Source organism: Canis lupus, chromosome 13, assembly GCF_003254725.2.
Source record: "Canis lupus dingo isolate Sandy chromosome 13, ASM325472v2, whole genome shotgun sequence".
In the NCBI taxonomy this organism is placed as follows: domain Eukaryota; kingdom Metazoa; phylum Chordata; class Mammalia; order Carnivora; family Canidae; genus Canis; species Canis lupus.
This window is the reverse complement of record NC_064255.1, coordinates 17,828,756-17,847,822: the sequence shown is the minus strand read 5'-3', so window position 1 is coordinate 17,847,822 and position 19,067 is coordinate 17,828,756. Positions and strand designations below refer to the sequence as shown.

At 42.6% G+C, this 19,067-nt stretch overlaps 1 protein-coding gene across 9 annotated transcripts in view; it reads left to right on the top strand.

The window, feature by feature from the left end:
• The window catches only part of SAMD12 (sterile alpha motif domain containing 12), a 379,209-nt gene that overhangs the window by 230,087 nt on the left and 130,055 nt on the right, over positions 1–19,067 (top strand). For 3 of the 9 annotated variants that reach the window (XR_007401518.1, XR_007401516.1, XM_049092617.1), the window contains one exon: positions 12,269–14,377. The exons of the other annotated variants lie outside the window; for them this stretch is intronic. Coding sequence is in view for 1 of the 3 variants with exons in the window: in XM_049092617.1 (XP_048948574.1) it covers positions 12,269–12,288 (20 nt within the window). In the remaining 2 variants the exon portion in view is untranslated. Of the gene's footprint in view, positions 1–12,268; positions 14,378–19,067 lie in introns of those variants that run through there. 9 annotated transcript variants of the gene reach the window in all.

The following is a 19,067-nucleotide window of genomic DNA, read 5'->3' as shown; positions in this document are numbered from 1 at the left end:
TGGAATCATATATAATTAGGTGCTCTAGAAAAATGCCATCCAATAGAACGTTCTGAAATGGAAAAGGTCTAGATCTCCACTATTCAGTCCAATAGCCATCAGCCACATGTGGCTATTGAGTACTTGAAAGTGGGTAGTGTGACTTAGGAACTGGCTTTACAATTTAATTTTAATTGACTTAGATTGAAGTAGCCATTTGTGATGACTCCCAACTAACATGTTGAGTGTCACAGCTTCAGCAATTCTAAGGAGAGATGGTTGTGGGCTCCACAAATTCAGGAAGGAAATAGGGCTTCAGACAGAGCTTAGAAGTAGGGAGGAATGTGAAAGACTCTCCATCTAGGCTAACAGTCTGAGCAAAGGCTGCGAGGAAGGGGAAAGCATGTGGTTTGTGAACATTACACAGGCAGGAGAACTGAAAGAAATTTGATGAGAAAGACTTGCTGAAAATGCCAGGAAAGATGTTTCTAGAATCTGGACCATTCCTCTATTTTGCAAGTTTTGAATGATTATTTTGCCCGTGCTAAGCCTCCCAATATTTGGAACGGGTTACATAGTGTTGATTTTGCTATACTTCTCAGAAATAAGTGATCTCCACAGAGTTATGCCATGTAGGATACAAGCTGGTCAGTGAAATTTTCCATACCTGTGAGATAGCAATCTAAAGATAGTTCAAGGAAGTATTGATGTAACCGAGGTTAAACTACAAGGGTTGAGTCTCCTAGGGACTAGCAAGAGCAGAAGCCAGAGGGGACAGAGAGCTGGAGGCACGGAAGAGGCGTCAGCTGACCAGACAACCCTGTGGAGAGGTGCAGTCTGTGCCCCCAGCCCCGGGTCGAGCAGGGAAGGAGGGAGAGAACAGTCAAACCTCCTGCCTTCCGCCTCCCACTGGTGCCTCTCACTAGTTAAACACAGCCAGAGACTAGGGGCCAGGGGATCGGAGATAATACAGTCCTCAGGGGTCAGCCTCCCATGGCACAGATGGATAGATGACAATAGATTGTGGGGAAAAAGCAAGTGGGGAAAGGGAGTGTGAATAAATAGCTCTCTCTCTCTCTTTTTTTATGTTGAAATAGTAGTGTCTTCGTTAGGGCTGCTAAAACAAAAACACCATAGACTGGGGGCATCTAAACAACAGAAATTTCTTATAGTTCTGGGTGCTGGGAAGTCTAAGATCAAAGTGCCAGCTGATTCAGCTTCTGGTGAGGACTCTCTTCTTGGTTTGTAGATGATTACTTCTTTGCTGTGTCCTCACATGGTAGACACAGAAAGAGAGAGAAGCAAGCTCTCTTGCATCTCATCAGGACTCTAAGCTCATTCCTGAGGGCTCCACCCTCATAACCTAATTACCTCCCAAAGGTTCCCTCCCCCTAACACCATCCCACTGGGGATTAGGGCTTCAGCATATGAATTTTGGGAAGACACAAACATTTAGTCAATAGCTGATAGTAAAATGGAAACCATATAAATATCTAATATGTTAAATTAAATTATGAAAAAATTGTACAATTGAAAGAAGTGTGCAACCTCGAAATTACATACGATGGCAAGAAAAAATCTTCACTAGATAATAAATGAAAAGAATATGAACAGAGCATATACTGGAAGATCCAAATGTTATTTGATTTATTTATTTGTATTTTAAGTAATCCAACATGGGACTCGAACTCACAACCCTGGGCTCAAAAGTCATGTTTTACCACCTGAGCCAGTCAGGCGCCCGCCCCACCCCCAAATGTTATTTTTAGATAGTGCCTCTGCAGTAAAATACAAGTGCATATTATTCACACTCACGGGGGAAAAGAAAGAAAACTGGAAAGAAATGCACCCACATTTTAACAGTGGTATCTGCGTGGTGGTGGTTTAAGGCTGTCATTTTTACTTCTCCTTTGCATCCTCCTGGGCTTTCCAGATTTTCTCAAGCAATGTGATTACTGTCTATTTCTGATCTAAAACAATGTTTCTGTTGTTCTTGATCTATCTGCAGGGTAGATCTGTGGGGCTGTACTCAGTAGAGAGAGGTATGTGACTAAGTTCCATTTCATCAGTCATTCAGTTAGCTTAAGCTTCATTGTGTACCCTTTTCTGCAGGAATTAAGTGTTCTTCTTCTAAAATATTCCAACGAGAAACCCTTAGGTCCTAGAGAGTGGCCTGATTTCCCATTGATCTTTTTATTCATTCATTTCCTCAATCACACATGGTTAGTTAAATCAGATCCCCATCAACCACCTTTCCTCATTACTATTATGTTCAGCTTTGTTAAATATGAATCTTTGGTGGCACTTCCATTATAAAATTGACAGTCGAGTAATGCTTTATTGACATCTTTAAGATTGAAGCATATTTCTTAGGAACCATGGTGACGGTGGCCATGCTTTTTTTCGGAACCACCTAAGCATAGCCAGTTTTTTGTGCTCTTGTAATTTTCATCTTAAAAACAGCAATCCATCTGTTTCATTGTTTCATTCTTCCTGATATAGAAAAACATTTTCCTCCACTGTCTCACTGATCTACAATCATCCAACCTTGATGGACTCTTGTAAGCAGAATCGTCGCCAGTGATTTGATGACTTCTCATACTGGTTATCATTTCCGTAAATCCGTTCCCTCTCCGCGGCTTGCTTTTTAACCTCCAGCTGCTACCCAATTATTAGTTCTTGGATGGCTGCTTCCGTAGCATTATTCTAGCACTTGCTTGTAGCAGATATTAATAATAATAAGCAGTTAGTAAATGTGCACGGTATTAAATGCTTGTAAGGATTATTGTTGATAACCCTAATTGTAATCATAGTTTTTGCGTTGGCTAAATTGAGATTCTTGTGATTGCAAGGAACAGAAATCTAGAAGTGGCTTCAGCCAAATGATGGGGCTTGGTGGGGTATTCTTAATTCCCAGACAGAAGTCCTTGACGGGACTTTAGAGCAGAGGCAGCAGCACCTCAGAAAGAAGTAGAACTATGAAAGCCAGGAAGAATCTAGACAACAGACTGCTCTCTTTCTCCACTTCATTCTTTATAACACATTATCTCTGTGACTTAAGTGACAGAATGGTGGGCGATTTCTTACCCCTCTCGAGTTTGCGGACTATGGCTAGAGAGCTCATAATGCCCTCAAGTGCTCTCTCAATTTCTCATCTTTCTGCTCCCAGTTATTTTCTGCCCCTTCTCATCTCACGTCCATAATCCCTGGACAGGAACTCTGATTGGCCCAGCTTTGATGCGGTCAACAACAGCCAGCACCAGGGTGTGATGCTGCCCAGAGACAGCCCCTGTGGCCATGGTGAGGCAGTCACGCACCCTGAAGGGTATTGATCTCAGCAATTATGTACTTAACGCTTTCATTGTACTTAATGACATAGATCTAAATTTTCTGGATTAACATTTTGGCATTAATATTTAGAAGAAGCAGTGTATGGCTCCTATAGATGGGGCTGTGGAAAAAGGGAGTTTGCAAGACTTCTTTCCTACATAGCAAGAAAGAGCAGTTTTGTGTTTTCAACGTAAGGAATGGTTACAGAGTGATGTCAGGGAGATGATGGGATATGATCAAAGGAAGTGAAGTAAAGTATCAGAACTAGCAACAACACCAGGAAAGTAAAACTAGCCCACAGGAGGCAGGCAGGTTTGCCGTGTGAAGATGGCCGCTTCTTAAGAATCTACTATGCTGTGTCTAGACAGCAACCCACGCATATTTTATGAAGCTTGCATCCTGGAAAGAAAAAAATATCACTTTTAAGGCAACCAAAATACAATTAGCTGTTCCGTGTGCATCCTACTGCATTGGGTCCCCAAACTGAGACAGATAAGCATTAGTTCATCTGATAGACATTTGTAGAACACTCCACTAAGCCTCAGGCAAATCTTAGGCAGTATGGTTATCAAACAAACCTGTCAATGAGCGTTACTATTAGATAAACTTTGTGCTAGGCACTTGAGTATGCACTTCATGTTCTTGAACTCATTTAATTTTTACAACAAATACCATGAAGTAGGTTCTGTAATTGCCATTTTATGGAGGGGAAACTGATACTCAGAAAGACTAAAAGAATATGGTCAAGGTCACAATGTTAGGGTTTGGAGAGGCTGGAACTCAAGCCAGATCAGTCTGTGAGATCCTTGGTTTTATTTTTTCAGTGTTTGAGTTGGATTGTCATGGGTTATTCAGTCTATTCTGTTGATTATTTGAGGAATTGTGTAAGAAACACCCCTGCCCCATCCTGGATAGCTCCCAGGCTAGCACCATGATAAGACATAAATACTATGATTGAGACATCTAGACAGGAGACATCTGCCATTTCCTAGCTATGGAACCATGGGCAAGTTCTTTTTTTCTCCGATCTTCACTGTCCTGCACCTGTAAAAATGAAGGGAGATAAAAAGACCTTCTTTGTGGGTGATATGTGGAGTACAAGAGTCGATTTGTGTAAAGGTCCTGGAGCAGTGACAGTAAGGGCTCCCACAATGGTAGCTCATATTACTATCCACAAAGTACTATGTACTGCAAGAATTGGTACCATCTATGGGAATCAGGCAGGACTCAGAGAGGAAACAGGCTTTGACGTATCAGATGTTGCCAGGTAGGGAGGCAAACGTTGGACATTTAAAGTGGAAGGATCTGTGAGTAAAGGCCTTTGTTTATCCATCTATTGAGCATCTATTTACATATGCCAAGTACCCAGCTCAGTGTCAGTTTGGGATAGAGAGGCATGGCACTATGAAACTATATGGAATATTCTAGATCCTGACTTCAAAACAGAGATGAAAATGGAAAATGACCATAAGGAATCATCTGTGAGAACAATTATGGCCATGACAAGCCTAGGATTGTCTCAAGGAGATAATTTCTTCACCAAGCCCTTAAGAAATTCTTCATTCAAGTGAAGTGCTTCATTCATTTAGCACCCTGTAGCACACTGAGGGGTCTTCCTCTTCCCACCCCCTTGATTTTTTTACACCCACTTGTACCTGCACACTGTAGAATATATATAACTGTCCTTCATTTTCCAGGATGGCACTGTTGACTCTTCATATATCTCAGTGAAGGATTTTTTAGTTACATAGAACATTCCTTAACTGGAGATAGCATGAGAAGGGATAAAGAAACAGTGTTAAGGCATATTAAAAACTGGCTTTTTCCTGGTGGCAGTTTGTCATTTTTCAATTTGGCATCTTTCCCTTTTCTTTTTTTCTACCATGTAGATCTGTATGAGATTTGAATCAGAGGGGATTTTCTTGCGAGGTGCCTTTCTTCAAGCATGCGGATAAAATTGCCAGGTTTAATGGAAGTTTGTTTAGAGTCTTGCTCTATTTACAGTCAAAAGCATATCATTTCTGTTGCTGGCCTCAGTCCTAGACTCCCAGAAAATTCACAGTGCCTCTTGGCCTGTGACATTCTGCATTTACTCCCTGGAGTGGCCCTGGTTTTGACTGGCCTGGGTGTTGAGGCTTCCTAGAAATGGAAGCAAGCTCTACCTGGGACTATCCTGGGTCCCCCCCCGCCCAGGCCACCCTCACCTGACCATCCCATCCTGTCATTTCTGAAGCCCCTTGAGTCTGTTGTTGTGCTTGCCATGTGATTCATGGCATAGAGCAAAGGATCGAACCTTCTCAAGCTGTAAAGAGCTTCATTTATTAAAAAAAAAAAAAAATCAGCAAGCACATTTGGAATTCTTCCTGTGTGTGAAGCACTCTTCTCCCTTTGCAGGTGAGGAAACTGAGACACACCAAGGTTAAGAAAGTGTTCATACAGCCAATAACTGGCAAAGCCAAGAAACAGGCACAGCAGCAATCCCTCCTGTGCTGCTTCTCCAGGCTTACAGGCAATCTCGTCCAGCCTCTTTTTTGGTCAAATGAGTTATAACCTAAAAAGCTGCTAACACGCAGTGAGAGCAATTTATGAGCTAGCTCTCATTATTTGTGTGTTTAATAAAAGGTAAAAGCATTTCGAAAAGTAAATGCAAGTCTATACAGTTAGGCCAGGATTTCCCAAACTGTATTCCTAGAAAACTAGTGTTCAGAGAATGTAATAAGTTTTCTGTTTAAAAAAAGGGGGGAGGGGAGTATATTGATCAAAAAGGTTGGAGAAATGTTGATTTAAAAGAAGTCTTTAATACTGCAATACTTCTCAGATCCTTTAATATACTAATGTTCATTATTTATTTTCAAAAGATGGCCGTGGCATACAGGATACACTGGACTTACTAGACCACCATGTAGGAAAAGGTTCTTGAAGCAGGCCCAAGACTCTTTTCGTAGAAGGTCCTCCTTGCAAGGCTGACTCTTGCTGGTGTTTGGAAATTTGGATTTCAGGAGGACTCCCAGCACTCCCTGATCAGAATGGCCCATGTGCCTAAACTGGCTGTACAAACAGTCATTTCTGCTGAACACCTGTTGTCCTTCTGGGAGTCTGGAGTTTGGGTACATGCTAGGCAGAGGATGCCCATGTGAAACAGCCTCCAATAAAAATCCTGGGCAGTGAGTCTCTAATGAGCTTCCCTGGTAGACAGCATTTCACACAATGCTGTCACAACTCATTGCTGGAGGAATTAAATGTATCCTGTGTGATTCTCCCGGGAGGGACTCTTGGAAGCCTGTGCCTGCTCTCCTCCAGACTTCGCTCTGTGCGTCTTTCTCTTTGCTGCTCTTGCTCTGCATCCTTTCGCTATAATAAATCCTAGCTGTGAGTACGAGTATTTGCTGAGTCCTGTGGGTTCTCCTAGCAAATCACCAACCCTGGGGATGTTCTTAGGGACCTCCTGTCACAACCAGAATATCCTCTTCCTCACAAGTGCTTTTTAACATCCCACGGCCACAGGGGTTCTAGAGCATACGGTGTGGGCAGTGATGAACTGTTTAGTCCCACGAGTCAGAGGCAGAGATTGTCCCACACCACCACTCTGGGATTCTTGGTGAAAAAATCTCAGGGTTCCTCAGGCCCACATGGAGGTCATTACCAAGTAACGATTTTCTTCCTGGCTAGAACACATGGATTAAATATATACTGACAGAGCAGAACTGACTGATACAATTTCATCATTCTTTTGGAACAATTGGGTGGGAAGGGTAAGGATGGAACCAATAGCCTCGAGATAGAGCCATCTGTTACATTCTTCCATTTTTAGACTTAGCTCTTTAGCCCAGGATAAAATTACTTGTATAAATTTATACAAAATTATATTAGCATTTATGTGAAAATGTATTAAATTCTATAAAATTACATATGTGTATAGGAGATTTTTTTTATATCTATACAACCCTACTAAAAGGACTTCATGGCTTTTTGAACCCCATGGATCATGACTTACCCTTAGTGAATATGATTTCCCTGAGTTCATTTTACAGAATAAACAGATGCACCACGGGTCTCCTGAGAGCAGGTAGGCTGCTATGGTGCATGAAAATCCAACTGGAGAGGGTGATTGGCCCCAGCATGTGTTCCTCCAAGACCTTTCATGGTACTCCTCCTCCTCCGCATTCTTCATGGCTGACTTGCCCTCCTCTTATGCTTTTCACAGCTGCCAAAAGTTATATTTGCACATCCTCTACCATGGGTGGGGAACCACGCTTCCTGCAACCCAGCCTGCTCCAGTACACTTTCCTGTGTTGTATGTCTAGACCAGCCTGCCCTGTGTTTCCTTTGACCTTGTTCTGCCAACCCTTGTGGACCTGTTTCCAGAGATAATGGCCCGTCTTACACCAGAGCCCTGCCAGGTATTACTTGGCTGGCTCTTTGCCAAGCCGATTAGCACACAGATAAGTCTCTAAGCACTTCATCCTCTGTCTCAATACCCCATGTTTGTGCTGCTTTATGTCATCATTTGTGGGTTTCTTCTGTCACCTTTGCTCTTTTCAACCTGTCTAAATCCTATCCCAGGTCCCACTGTTTTCCATGAAGCTGACCTTCTCCCTTGTACCTTCATGGACACCCCTGGACCTTGAATCTCCACCAATCTCTGTGTCTGTAGCACACACCTCAGCACTTATTTTGCCTATACATCTAACATACAGTGATTGAGCTCCTCCTAAGGGACCACCCATTGGTCTAGAAAACAGGGGTATTTGAAACAGAACCCCCACCCCCCAAGGAACTCACAGTGTTGTTGGGCTGCCACATGGTGTGCCATACTGTTCTTTTTCATATGCTGATCCTGATTCTTCTCTGCATCTCAAAACTCTCTGGGAACAATGAATTCCTCTTGTGTTTTTTGCATTTCCAGAGTGACAAATGTTCATTTCTAAGTAGCAGGTAAGAACTCAGGAGAAGGGGGATCCCTGGGTGGCGCAGTGGTTTAGCGCCTGCCTTTGGCCCAGGGCGCGATCCTGGAGACCGGGATCAAATCCCACGTCGGGCTCCCGGTGCATGGAGCCTGCTTCTCCCTCTACCTGTGTCTCTGCCTCTCTCTCTCTCTGTGTGTGACTATCATAAGTAAATAAACATTTAAAAAAAAAAAAAAAAAAGAACTCAGGAGGTCTGGCTTCTATTCACTGCTACAGCTTATGAGCCATATTAGCCTCTATTTCCCCATATTTTTTTTAGTTTTTAATCTTTATTTATTTGTGTTTTTAAGCAACAGAACCACCTGTCTTTAAACAAAATCTAATGAAAAATTCCAATATTAAAAATGATACTATTGCTAGTATTTATTAGTATAAACATTTATAAACCTATAATAAAATCAATTTAAACTTAAGCTTCTTAAAATTATAAGCATAAAAATGTTTAAAGTTGGTGACATATGACAGCTGCAATAATTTCAGCCTTGGTAGCCACGTTACTCCTAGGTTTTGGTTGTACAAAATTTGTTTTTAATTCAAATCACACAAATAAAAATAGTCATATCTGCTTCTTTATCATACCGGAAAGACTGACTTTAAGGTTCATAAGTGCCTAGCACTGGGCCAATGCCATACTAATTGCTTAAATGAATGGTAGCTATAATTCTTACTAGGGAAGCCTGTGACACAAGGTTTGTCATTTCCCTTTTCCCTAGAACTTTGGCCTCAGAGCAGCACCAGGAGACTTTTCCTGGTGAGCAAGATCCTACCATTGTACTGTCAACCTTCCTTCACTAGGTCCAACTTGAGCAGAATGGGTGGATTTAAAAGAGAAAGCATTTATGAGTCAGAAAGCCAACAATGCATGTAAAGACCTGCCGGACTTCCTCTGCGCAAGGATGTGGATTTCTGCATCCATTTTTGGCATGAAGTTTGCTGTGGCTAGCTTGCTTCACTTCCTGACATTCACTCAAGGCAAAATGGAGGCTGGAAAGAAAGAAAGAATTTCCATGAAATTCTTGAATGCTACATGCCAGGTGCCCCATATACATATCCTATCTTCACAGCATCTCTGCCAAGAAGCTTGAAGCAAGCTTATTTCCATTTTGCAGATTGGAAAACTGAGACTTAAAGAGCTTTAGTAACTTGAGAGAGTTGTACAGCTAAGCCAACATAGATCTGAAGCCTCTGCCCTTATTATCAAATGCCCTTCAGAAAATCAGATCTGTGAAATTCCTGGCCTCATCTGGCCTGATTCATCTGCACTTTCTGATCTACACAACCCACTCCAACTCTGCTCAATGGGTCTGTGGTGGAGAGGAGAACTTCGAAGCAAGTCCCACAACTCCATTGTTATAATCCCCCTCCCCAGGGCTGGGGTGGAGGGTGGGGCCAGGTTGAGGCAGGCAAGGTGCCTGGTGCCAAATGTAAAGAGACACTCACTCCCAGGTTCACGTATGTTCAGACCCATGATGTTGCTCACCCTAATCCCAATCCTGCTCCTCCTGATGCTTGTCCTGGGATGTAGTCACTGGGATTTGGTGGAGGCAACTATACCAAGACTTCCATCACCAAGATAACCAAGACAAGCCTAAGACTGGATGGCAGATTGGCACTCCTACCCTTCAAAGATCCCACATTTCCACTTCCAGATAGCTCCTGCCCTAAAACTATTTTCCCACCTTCAAAAACTACCTTTCATGACCTCTTATTGCCTGACTTTCCCTCCAAGATTGTAAGATGCCACACAATCAGAATAAACTACAGAGAACCTCCACCACAGCCACGAAGTGGGTTTCGACCCCTATGTTAGTTCCAGTCTTTTGGAAGTGGCTGGAAAAGAAGGCCTGGGAGGCTAGGCCAGGGCTCATCAGAGAACATGGTGCTCAGTTTGCAAATTGGCCCTTCCACATGGTGGGAAGACAAAGGAAGATCAAAGAAAGAGGCAGTCCCGTCCAGATTGATAGGTGGCAGTGTCAGTAAGCAGGAGAACTTAAACACAAGGCTTGTGTTGAGCACCTGCAAGGAGAGTGGATCTACCCACCCACCCACCAGATTCTTAAAGCTTATGTAAAGGCCCTAATGGGGTTCAGTCACATGTTCATCCAAATGGTCTCAACAGCACCTTACTCTGTTAAGACTCAGTCCTTGGAATAGTTCCCACTGGAGATAGTGGGCAGAATATACATTCCAAGGACAGAGTGGGGCACTGGAGTTGGGGGGGGCAAGGCATTGAGCCTTTGATTTCCCAGGTCTGGTTTTCAGGACTCCATGACCTCTCCCAACAACAGGGCAACCCTTGAGCACAGAATATGGGTAGTTGTACTTGCTACTGTTGGAACCCAGGCCAACCATCCTCATCTTATAGAGGAAGAAACTGAGGCCATAGCAGGGGAAATGACTTCCCTGAGTTCAGTTAGCTATGCAGATCAGAGCCATAAACCCTATTTCTCCTACCCCCAATACATTTTTGAGACTGAGAGAAGTGGGGCCCACTGTATGCATCCTTCTCTTGGCTCCATCATTACTGTAGCTTAGCACCAACTCACAAAATGAGGCATGATTCATACTGTAGCTGTGCCCAGTTTTGCTCTCTCAAAATTTACCCCTGTAGTTGAGTACCAGTGATAAGGTTCTCAGACCACCTACATCAGAGTCATCTCAAGTATTGATTCAAAATGCAAAGTCTTGTGACATTACTTGGTTCTTTTGAGTCAGAAGGTGCTTTGATCACTAAGTGCTGTTGTTTTTTAAATCTATTTATTCATGAGAGACACAGAAAGAGGCAGAGACCTAGGCAGAGGGAGAAGTAGGCTCCCTGCAGGAAGACTCACATGGAACTCGATCCGGGATCCCAGGATCATGACCTGAGCCAAAGGCAGATGCTCAACCACTGAGCCCCCCAGGTGCCCCAGTCATTAAAGTTTAAGTACTAATGTAGAGTTTGTACTCTTTCTATTGGTGACTTCTTATTTAGTTTCAGGGGCCCTCTTTGGTTTTCTTTCCTTTGGGGCATTAAGTCAGTACCTCTATCATCTTGTATTTTTAGTTCTCAAATTCAAGAAATGAAAGTCACTGTACTTTTCATCAAAGTGTGATTTGGCTAAGATAGAAACGGAGAAGGGAATTCTCAGAATAGGAGACATTGAATTTTCCCTTGTGGGTCATGATAATTATATAGAAAGATCCCTCACTTCCCCACTGGTGTGTTTTCAATAAAAATCTATTGTCAAAGATAGTAAAAAAAGCTCTTAAGATCTTCATTTTCAGGTGTAGGCAAAATATTTCCAAATGCGTGTCAGTACTTTCTTAGATCTTCTTTATAAGAATTTGGTTTATTGCTGGAAGGAAAGGGGACATGCTAGTGGGCCTGGGCGGTGTCTGCAAATGTGCGTGCCTGACACAGTTTTTCAGAAAATTTGAGTCTGTTGACAGCACTTAAAAGTCAGGAGTTTGTGGGAATGCCTGAGTGGCTCAGTCAGTTAAGCATCTGCCTCTGAATCAGGTCATGATCCTGGAATCGAGCCCCACATCAGGCTTCCTGCTCATCAGATAGTCTGCTTCTCCTTCTTCTTCTCCCTCTGCCCCTCCCCCACTTGTTTTCTCTCTCTCTCTCTCTCTCTCTCTCTCTCTCTCTCTCAAATTCTTTCTTAAAATATCAAAATATTAAACATTTTTAAATTTAAATTTCTATCTTTCAAATATTCCTACTATCTCATTGTGAGCTATAGTCCCACAATGCAACAACCTGGTATCTTGATAGCTACTGTCTGAAACAGACTATGCCACATTATAGATGGTCATAAATTCTTTAACACTCTTCCTATTGAGTTGTGTAGTCTGGGTATCCTCCCAGAATCCTCCCAGAATCCTTCCCTTGAATCTGGGAAGTCTTAGTGACTGCTTGAACCAGTAATACATGCAGAAGTAATCGTAAGTCAGGTTTTGGACCTAGGCTTTAAGAAACTGGCAACATTTACTTCCTGTTTCGTTAGATACCAATCCAGGGAAATGAGCCATCATATATCAAGTGCAACTACCCAGAGACCATCATGCTGCCAAAAGCCCAAGTCACTTGAAGAAGCTCTAGAAGAAGAGACACCATATGAACAAAGACAGAAGGTCAAGGAGCATCAAAGTGCCAGACACATGATTAAGGGAACCACCTTGGAAAAAGATCCTCCATTTCCATGAGGGGACAGCACGTGGATAAGAGATGAATCACCCAGCTGAGCCCTTCATGAACTCCTGACCCATGAAAGCATATGCTAAATAAAGTAATTGCTTTAAGCCATAAATTTGGAGTCAGTAACTGAACAAGAGCTTGAGTTTTTAGTTTGCTCTATTCTGACCTCCATTCTTTCCCCTGGCTTCACTTAAATTATTTTACATCCTGGTTCCTGTATGAATCTGGATTTCTAATCTTGATTTAAACCGTGGTCTGGAGACCCTTCAGTTATGTGAACTTTTGAAAATTAAAATATTAAAGATATATATAGAAATATATGAAAAGTTATGTTTGGAAGGGAGGAGGGATACAGAGAAAAATGGAAATTTCTACTTGAAGGAGAAATTTACCTTCCATGGACCACCTTGCTTAAGATGAAAAGAGCACAAGATCAAGGTTTGGTCAGCTCTTCCTTTGTGTTGGCTTCTTTATCTTTACAAGCAAATCCCATTCATCTTTGACATTCGATGAGTCTATGAGTAAGATAGCTCCACTTTTCTATTATTTATTTTGAGTGTGTATTTGTATCTTGTAATATATTAGAAAGTATATTCATTCCATGGCATTCCAGCCTATGGGGCAAAAGAAATGTCTAGTTCTTTGTTGAAGACTCTGCCTTTCCCATCTTGTACCTCCAGCTCTCAGTAAATATTTGTTGAATAAATGAATGGACAAATGAATGTGTGTTAGTCACCAAGAATACAAAGACAAATGAGACACGGTCCTTGCCCTTGAGGAGCTCACAGTCTATCGAACACAAGCAGCAAATTAAAATACTGGTTATGCCTCCTGGGTAGCACATTCTTTTATTCAAAAACACCACTTTATCTGTGTCTAGCTGGCTAGGCTATTCGGCTATTCACATCATACCCAGATGAAACAATAAGCTACATGAAAAAAAATTTTTTTCTAACTTTGTATGGTGACAGATGGTAAGGAGACTTGTGGTAGGGCTCAGCTGGCGATGTATGCAAATATCAAATCCTTACTTTGCACACCTGAAGCTAAAGTGTTATATGTCAGTTATACCTCAATGAAAAGAAAAAAAAAAAAAAAACCACACACACACACACACACATATAGTGGAAGAGCCCAGAATGAGACAGGGCTCCAAGCCACCTCCCCTGTAGAGACAACCTCCCCGTGCTGAGTTTAAGGAGGAAGGGAGCTCAGTCCCATCGGAGCTGCAGGAAGCAAGGCACAATCACTCAGAAGCACCCCCAGGGCCCATCAGGAAAGCAAGAACAGAATCACTGATGCATCATTCCATCAGGCTCTGTTTGCACAGACTGCAGAAATAGCAACGAGGCTGCTCCATCAACAGCACTCCTCAGAGTAGCTAGCACTGAAAGGTTCAGGGCAAACACCAAAGTTTTGTTTTCTTAAAGGAGATGGAGGAAGGCTTGGTTTTAATCAGCCTGCCCTGTATGGACTTTGAGGAATTACCTTTTTTCCTTTCCAAGTATGTTGGGCAGGTTGTCAACCTATCCATTTTCCCCTTTTCTTTCTAATTGAGGATTTTGTGAAGTCAGAGAGGAAGCAAAAACATTTGTTTAAAGATAAGTGGCTTCTTATTCTTTATTCTCCCAGTGAGATTGAGTATCAGTGTCAATATATTTATATGATCAACATTGCACAGAGTGTTGATTAAAATGCTTTTGGGGGCTCCTGGGTGGCTCAGTCAGTTAAGCATCCGGCTCTTGATTTCAGCTCAGGCCATGATCTCAAGGTTGTGAGATCAAGCCCCGAGATGGGCTCTGTGCTCAGAGTCTGCCTGAGATTCTCTCTCTCCCTCTGCCCCTCTGCCCGCTAGCATTCTCTCTCTCCTGTTCTAAGTAAATAAAATCATAAAAATAAAATGCTTTTGGGTTTTGAAGGATGTCTCATTGTTTATGTTAAATAGCATCCATGAGGATGTCAGGAAGTCGTCAGCGGATGACGCTGGGGCTGTCTCACCGATTTCCAAGCAGCAGACCCATATACAAGCCCAGGGAAGCCAAACCCCACAGGTGGAAATGACTTTCTATTTGTAAAGTAGAACCCAGCAAAATACTTAACCAGTAGTTAATTTGCCATATTTGTTCAGGGGACTCTGGGCTTCTTCAAGTAGAAATCTTAGAAGGAAAGGTAAAAGCCAGAACCACAGAGACCAGATTTCCCTCCAATTTCTCACAGTTTTTCAAACTGTCAACATGTTTACATTCTAAGGAGAAAATATCTTTATCAAGGGTTATTTTCTTCTTTAAAAAGTAGCTTTTTCATCATTTCAACTTTGGAATTCAGAGTCAGTATAAATTCATTGTCTTGGGAATTAGGTAAAATCATCAAAACAAATCAAGGTATTATTAAAAAGTGCAGAAAGCTTCGACAGGAGGTGGTGATTAGCCCCCACGTGATGTGCTGCTGCCCGTCAGCTTCACCCGGTTCTTCCTGAAGAGATCCAATCTCAAAGGGAGAAGAACTTTGTATCTTCCTGAGAACCGATCTTGCTTGCTAATTTTTTACTTTATTCTTTGAAGTTCCATTCGCTTTCTCTGATCTCTAGGTCAGTGGTGCTTTGCTCTTAGCTGTTACAAGCGTTTCCTGTGTGATCCGCTACCCCCTGGTGGTTCCAGTACATTTAAATCTAGAATCTCATATCCCAAGATTCCTGTCTTTCAACAGGCAGTACGTTCTTAAGTGAGTCAAAGTTTTATTGCGTAACCTGTAGGAGATGACTAGAAGGTGAAATAAGGTTAAAGAAAGAATGTCAAGACAGCATGCTTGGTCTCCCTGCCTCGAAGGGATTGAAAACACTGAGTACCTGGGGACCCAGGGCATGGAAGAGATGCTCACTGATGTGGAAAAGCCGAACTGGCAAGTGACATGGACTACTGGCCCAAAGCCAACAATTTCAAGGGACCTGCTTGGTTGCATAGTCTTGTCCCCTTAATCTGGTGAGCTGAGCATTTTAAATGAGGACTGCATGGATGAAATTCCTGGAGCATGAGGCCCATTCTTCCTCAATTCATGAAGGCTATTCTATGATCATAAAAATCACAGACCCAAAGGAATTTGAAAGATTACTTGTTCGTGCTCCCGACTTCAGGTAAAACCACACACAACCTGTCCACAAAGGAGCACAATTGGCCTGTTTTTAAGCACTTGGGAAAATGAAAGGAGCCAGCTTTCCTTAGTAACCTATCCTGATGCTGAATTACCTTCCCCAGAAGGAAAATCCTGGAATAGCTTTGGAGGCAGGCCTGGATTCAGATGTCTGTATTGTTGCTCTGTGGCTTCTGTGATTGTCAGCAGATTACTGATCTTGATAAATCTGATTTGTAACATGAACTAAAGAACAGTCTACTTACATCACAAGATGGTTTTTCAGAGTAAACAAATATGTGCAGTACCTACCACAGAGAATACAGGCTACCTTTCTGTTCCTCCTTTACCTAACTGGATACCCTCCTATTGGGTTCCTAGCATCCTCTGGCTCAATGTGGAGACACAATGTCAAACATCTAATCATTCTCTAATGTAGTAGACAGCATAATGTAACTGGGAGATTTGGCACAAACTTTAAAGGGAAGCTGGCTGGCTACCTTCTGTATAGCAAGATAGAATGAGAAAGCCTTTAGTGTATTTGTTTTCTAGGACCACCATAATAAAGTACCACTGACTGGCTAGCTTAGAGCAATGGAAATGGGTCATCTCACAGTTCTGAAAGCTGGTAGTGTGAGATCAAGGTGTCAGCAGGGACATGTTCGATGGGAAGATCCTAGGGAAGGGTCTATCCCATTCCTCTCTCGAGCTTCTGGTAGTTTCTTATACGGCTACATAATTCCAGTCTTCATGCAGCATTCTCCTACATGTGTGTCTGTGCCCATAGTCCCCATGTTTATAAGGACACTAGTCATATTTGATTGGGGACCTCACTACTCCAGTTTGACCTCATCTCAACTAATTACATCTACAACACCAGATAAGATCGCATTCTGATTTACTGGGGGGTTAGAACTTCCCAGGTGAGTTACACAATTCACTTAACACACCAGGTTGTGAGATAGTCATTTCTAAAAATCTTTTGTCAGGCACACTTTGATATTATATTTGGTACTTAGGACCAAGTAGCTTTGCAGCCAGCCTCCCCAGTAGTGCAGGACAACCATTCTTTGGAAAGCCAACCCTTCATGTGTGAGGAGAGTAGGGAAACGCCCTAGTGGAGAACCCCAGAGTCACACGGGCAGATGGAGGAGAGAACACATGGACACAGAAGGGTGAGACGGCAATGGAGATTCTGGATGAGCCACATCAGGAATGTTACATGATAAAGAAAGGGCTTTAGAGGCAGGGGCTGTTCACTTTTCTCAGATCTCAGAGGTTTCTCTTCCACTAGCCAGGGTCATGCCCTCACCAGGGCTAGGAAGTTTCTGGCCTCACAACTCCAGCATAATGCAAAGGCCTTAACAGTCCAAGGAGAAAAATATTTTAAAAAGAGCTTGAGGCACCTGGGTGGCTCAGTCCATTGAGCATCTGACTCCTGGTTTCAGCTCAGGTCATGATCTCAGGGTCATGAGATCAAGCCCTGAGTCAGGCCCCACTCTCAGTGGAAAGTCTGCTTGAGGATTTCTTTCTCCTACCCCCCTGCCCCTCCCCCTACGTGTGTGTGCACATGTGCTCACTCTCTCTCTCAAATCTTTAAAAAATATAAAAATAAATAATAAGAGCTCTAGCCTTGAAAATTGGCCTCTATGAAAAGGATAAAGGTAACAGATTCTCAACACCACATTTTTGGGAATTTGGAACTAGCTGAGAAAAGTTTAGAATAATTTTCACATATATGAAGAGTGATGATGAACAACATTTGTAATTTCAAAGCAAGGAGGAATCAAGAGGAGGCTTGAGTTAATGGGAGATGTGATTCAGATCAGAGAACTTCCTGTTAGTAATCTGTTTAAAAAAGAAAGAAATTATGGTATTTTCCCTACATATCTTAGATATGAAGGCACTCATCTATGATAAGCATAGCCATCCCTGAATTTCAAAGAACCGGGCTTTATCTTCCCATCATTTTTTCAGACACCAAAGAGATACTGTGTGTAACCTATCCAGGTGCAGTGCTGAGGTCTAGGGCCCTAGGAATGATGGACACAGGCCAGGTCGTCATAGAGCTCCTTGACTCATGCTTCATGCTCAATATCTAGTTATTGAATAAATATATAAATGGAGATGTATAAATAGATAAATTCTAATACAATGACATAGTACTATTAGCTGCCCCAGGACTGGAATTATATTTCTAACTATGGATAAAGTAATTAGTGCTTTGCTGAAGAGTTGGCTTTTGAACTTTTTTTTTTTTTTTTTTTTTTTTTTTTTGGCTTTTGAACATCTTGAACGATGACTGTTTGCAAGGTGGGCATGAAGGGATGGGACACACAAGACACATGATGCTGGGCTATCCGGACACTGACTACAGTGTGATTGGAGTAGAGGTTATATAGTAGAGACAAGAGGACTAGTGATCAGAGAAGAGTCAGGTGGAGAATGAAGTATACAAACCCCAGTTTTTCAGAGTCTCTTCAGCTCCTAATGATTCTCATGCTGTATTTGCTCTAAGTCAAGTCCGACCTTATTTAATACTTTCCTGGCCTGAAAATATGACAGTTCTTTTTGAGCTGCATCTATAAATTTGTAAAACAAAAGAGCCATGGCTGGTTCATATTCTAAAAATAGACATAAGTGAGGTGATTCTTCAGTTTGAAGATCTTTGACCTCAGCCTTGGAGTTTGTGAACATCCCTTCTCTTTCAGTAGTGACACGTTTCATGATCCTGATACAGAAAGCTGAACAGGCCTGGCATCAGCTTCTTTCCAGAGAGTAGTGGGGCTTCGTGTAGGAGGTACATGAGAAGAAAGCACAAGCGAGCTGGGATTCTCCATGAGGTTGGAGCCACAGAGCACAGGGAACTTGCCATTTAGCTCTTGCCAACTTCTTGGAGAAACATCTCTGTGCAGAGGGGGAGGGTTGGCTCTACAGAACTCAGAAGCTCAGGAAACAAGCTGCTGCAAAATGCTGCCTCTTGGACCTTCTGATCTCTTCCACCAAGAAAGGAGATGTGAGCAAGGGAAAAAGGGGGTGTGAGCTGAGGTGAATCAGCTTTGAGAGAAGCCCCCCTCACAGGACTATCTACTGAGTATTTTCTCCTCTTCAGGCGTCCTGCTAGTGCTGGAAGGCAAATACCATACATTCCTGACCAGCAGGCATCCCAGGTTTTCCTCTTGAGGCAGACATTTCCATTGCAGAACAGTTGAATAAGCAGTCCCCATAAAACATGAAATAAATAAAGAGGATAAGCAGAGGATGCTGTGACCCTAGAGGGACCCCTAACTCCCCCTAACGTGGCTGAGCCTTCCGAGCATGACGGCAAGAGTCAAGAAATGACTTGCTCAGTATGGCTGGAGTTTGCTCTTTGTGGCATGGTGGGGGCTGAGACTAAAGTGTAGTTAGAAGCGTATGGTGCTAAGGGACTGGAATGTCCCGTCTAAGCCCTCATAAGGCAGGGGACCCAGACTCATCTAACT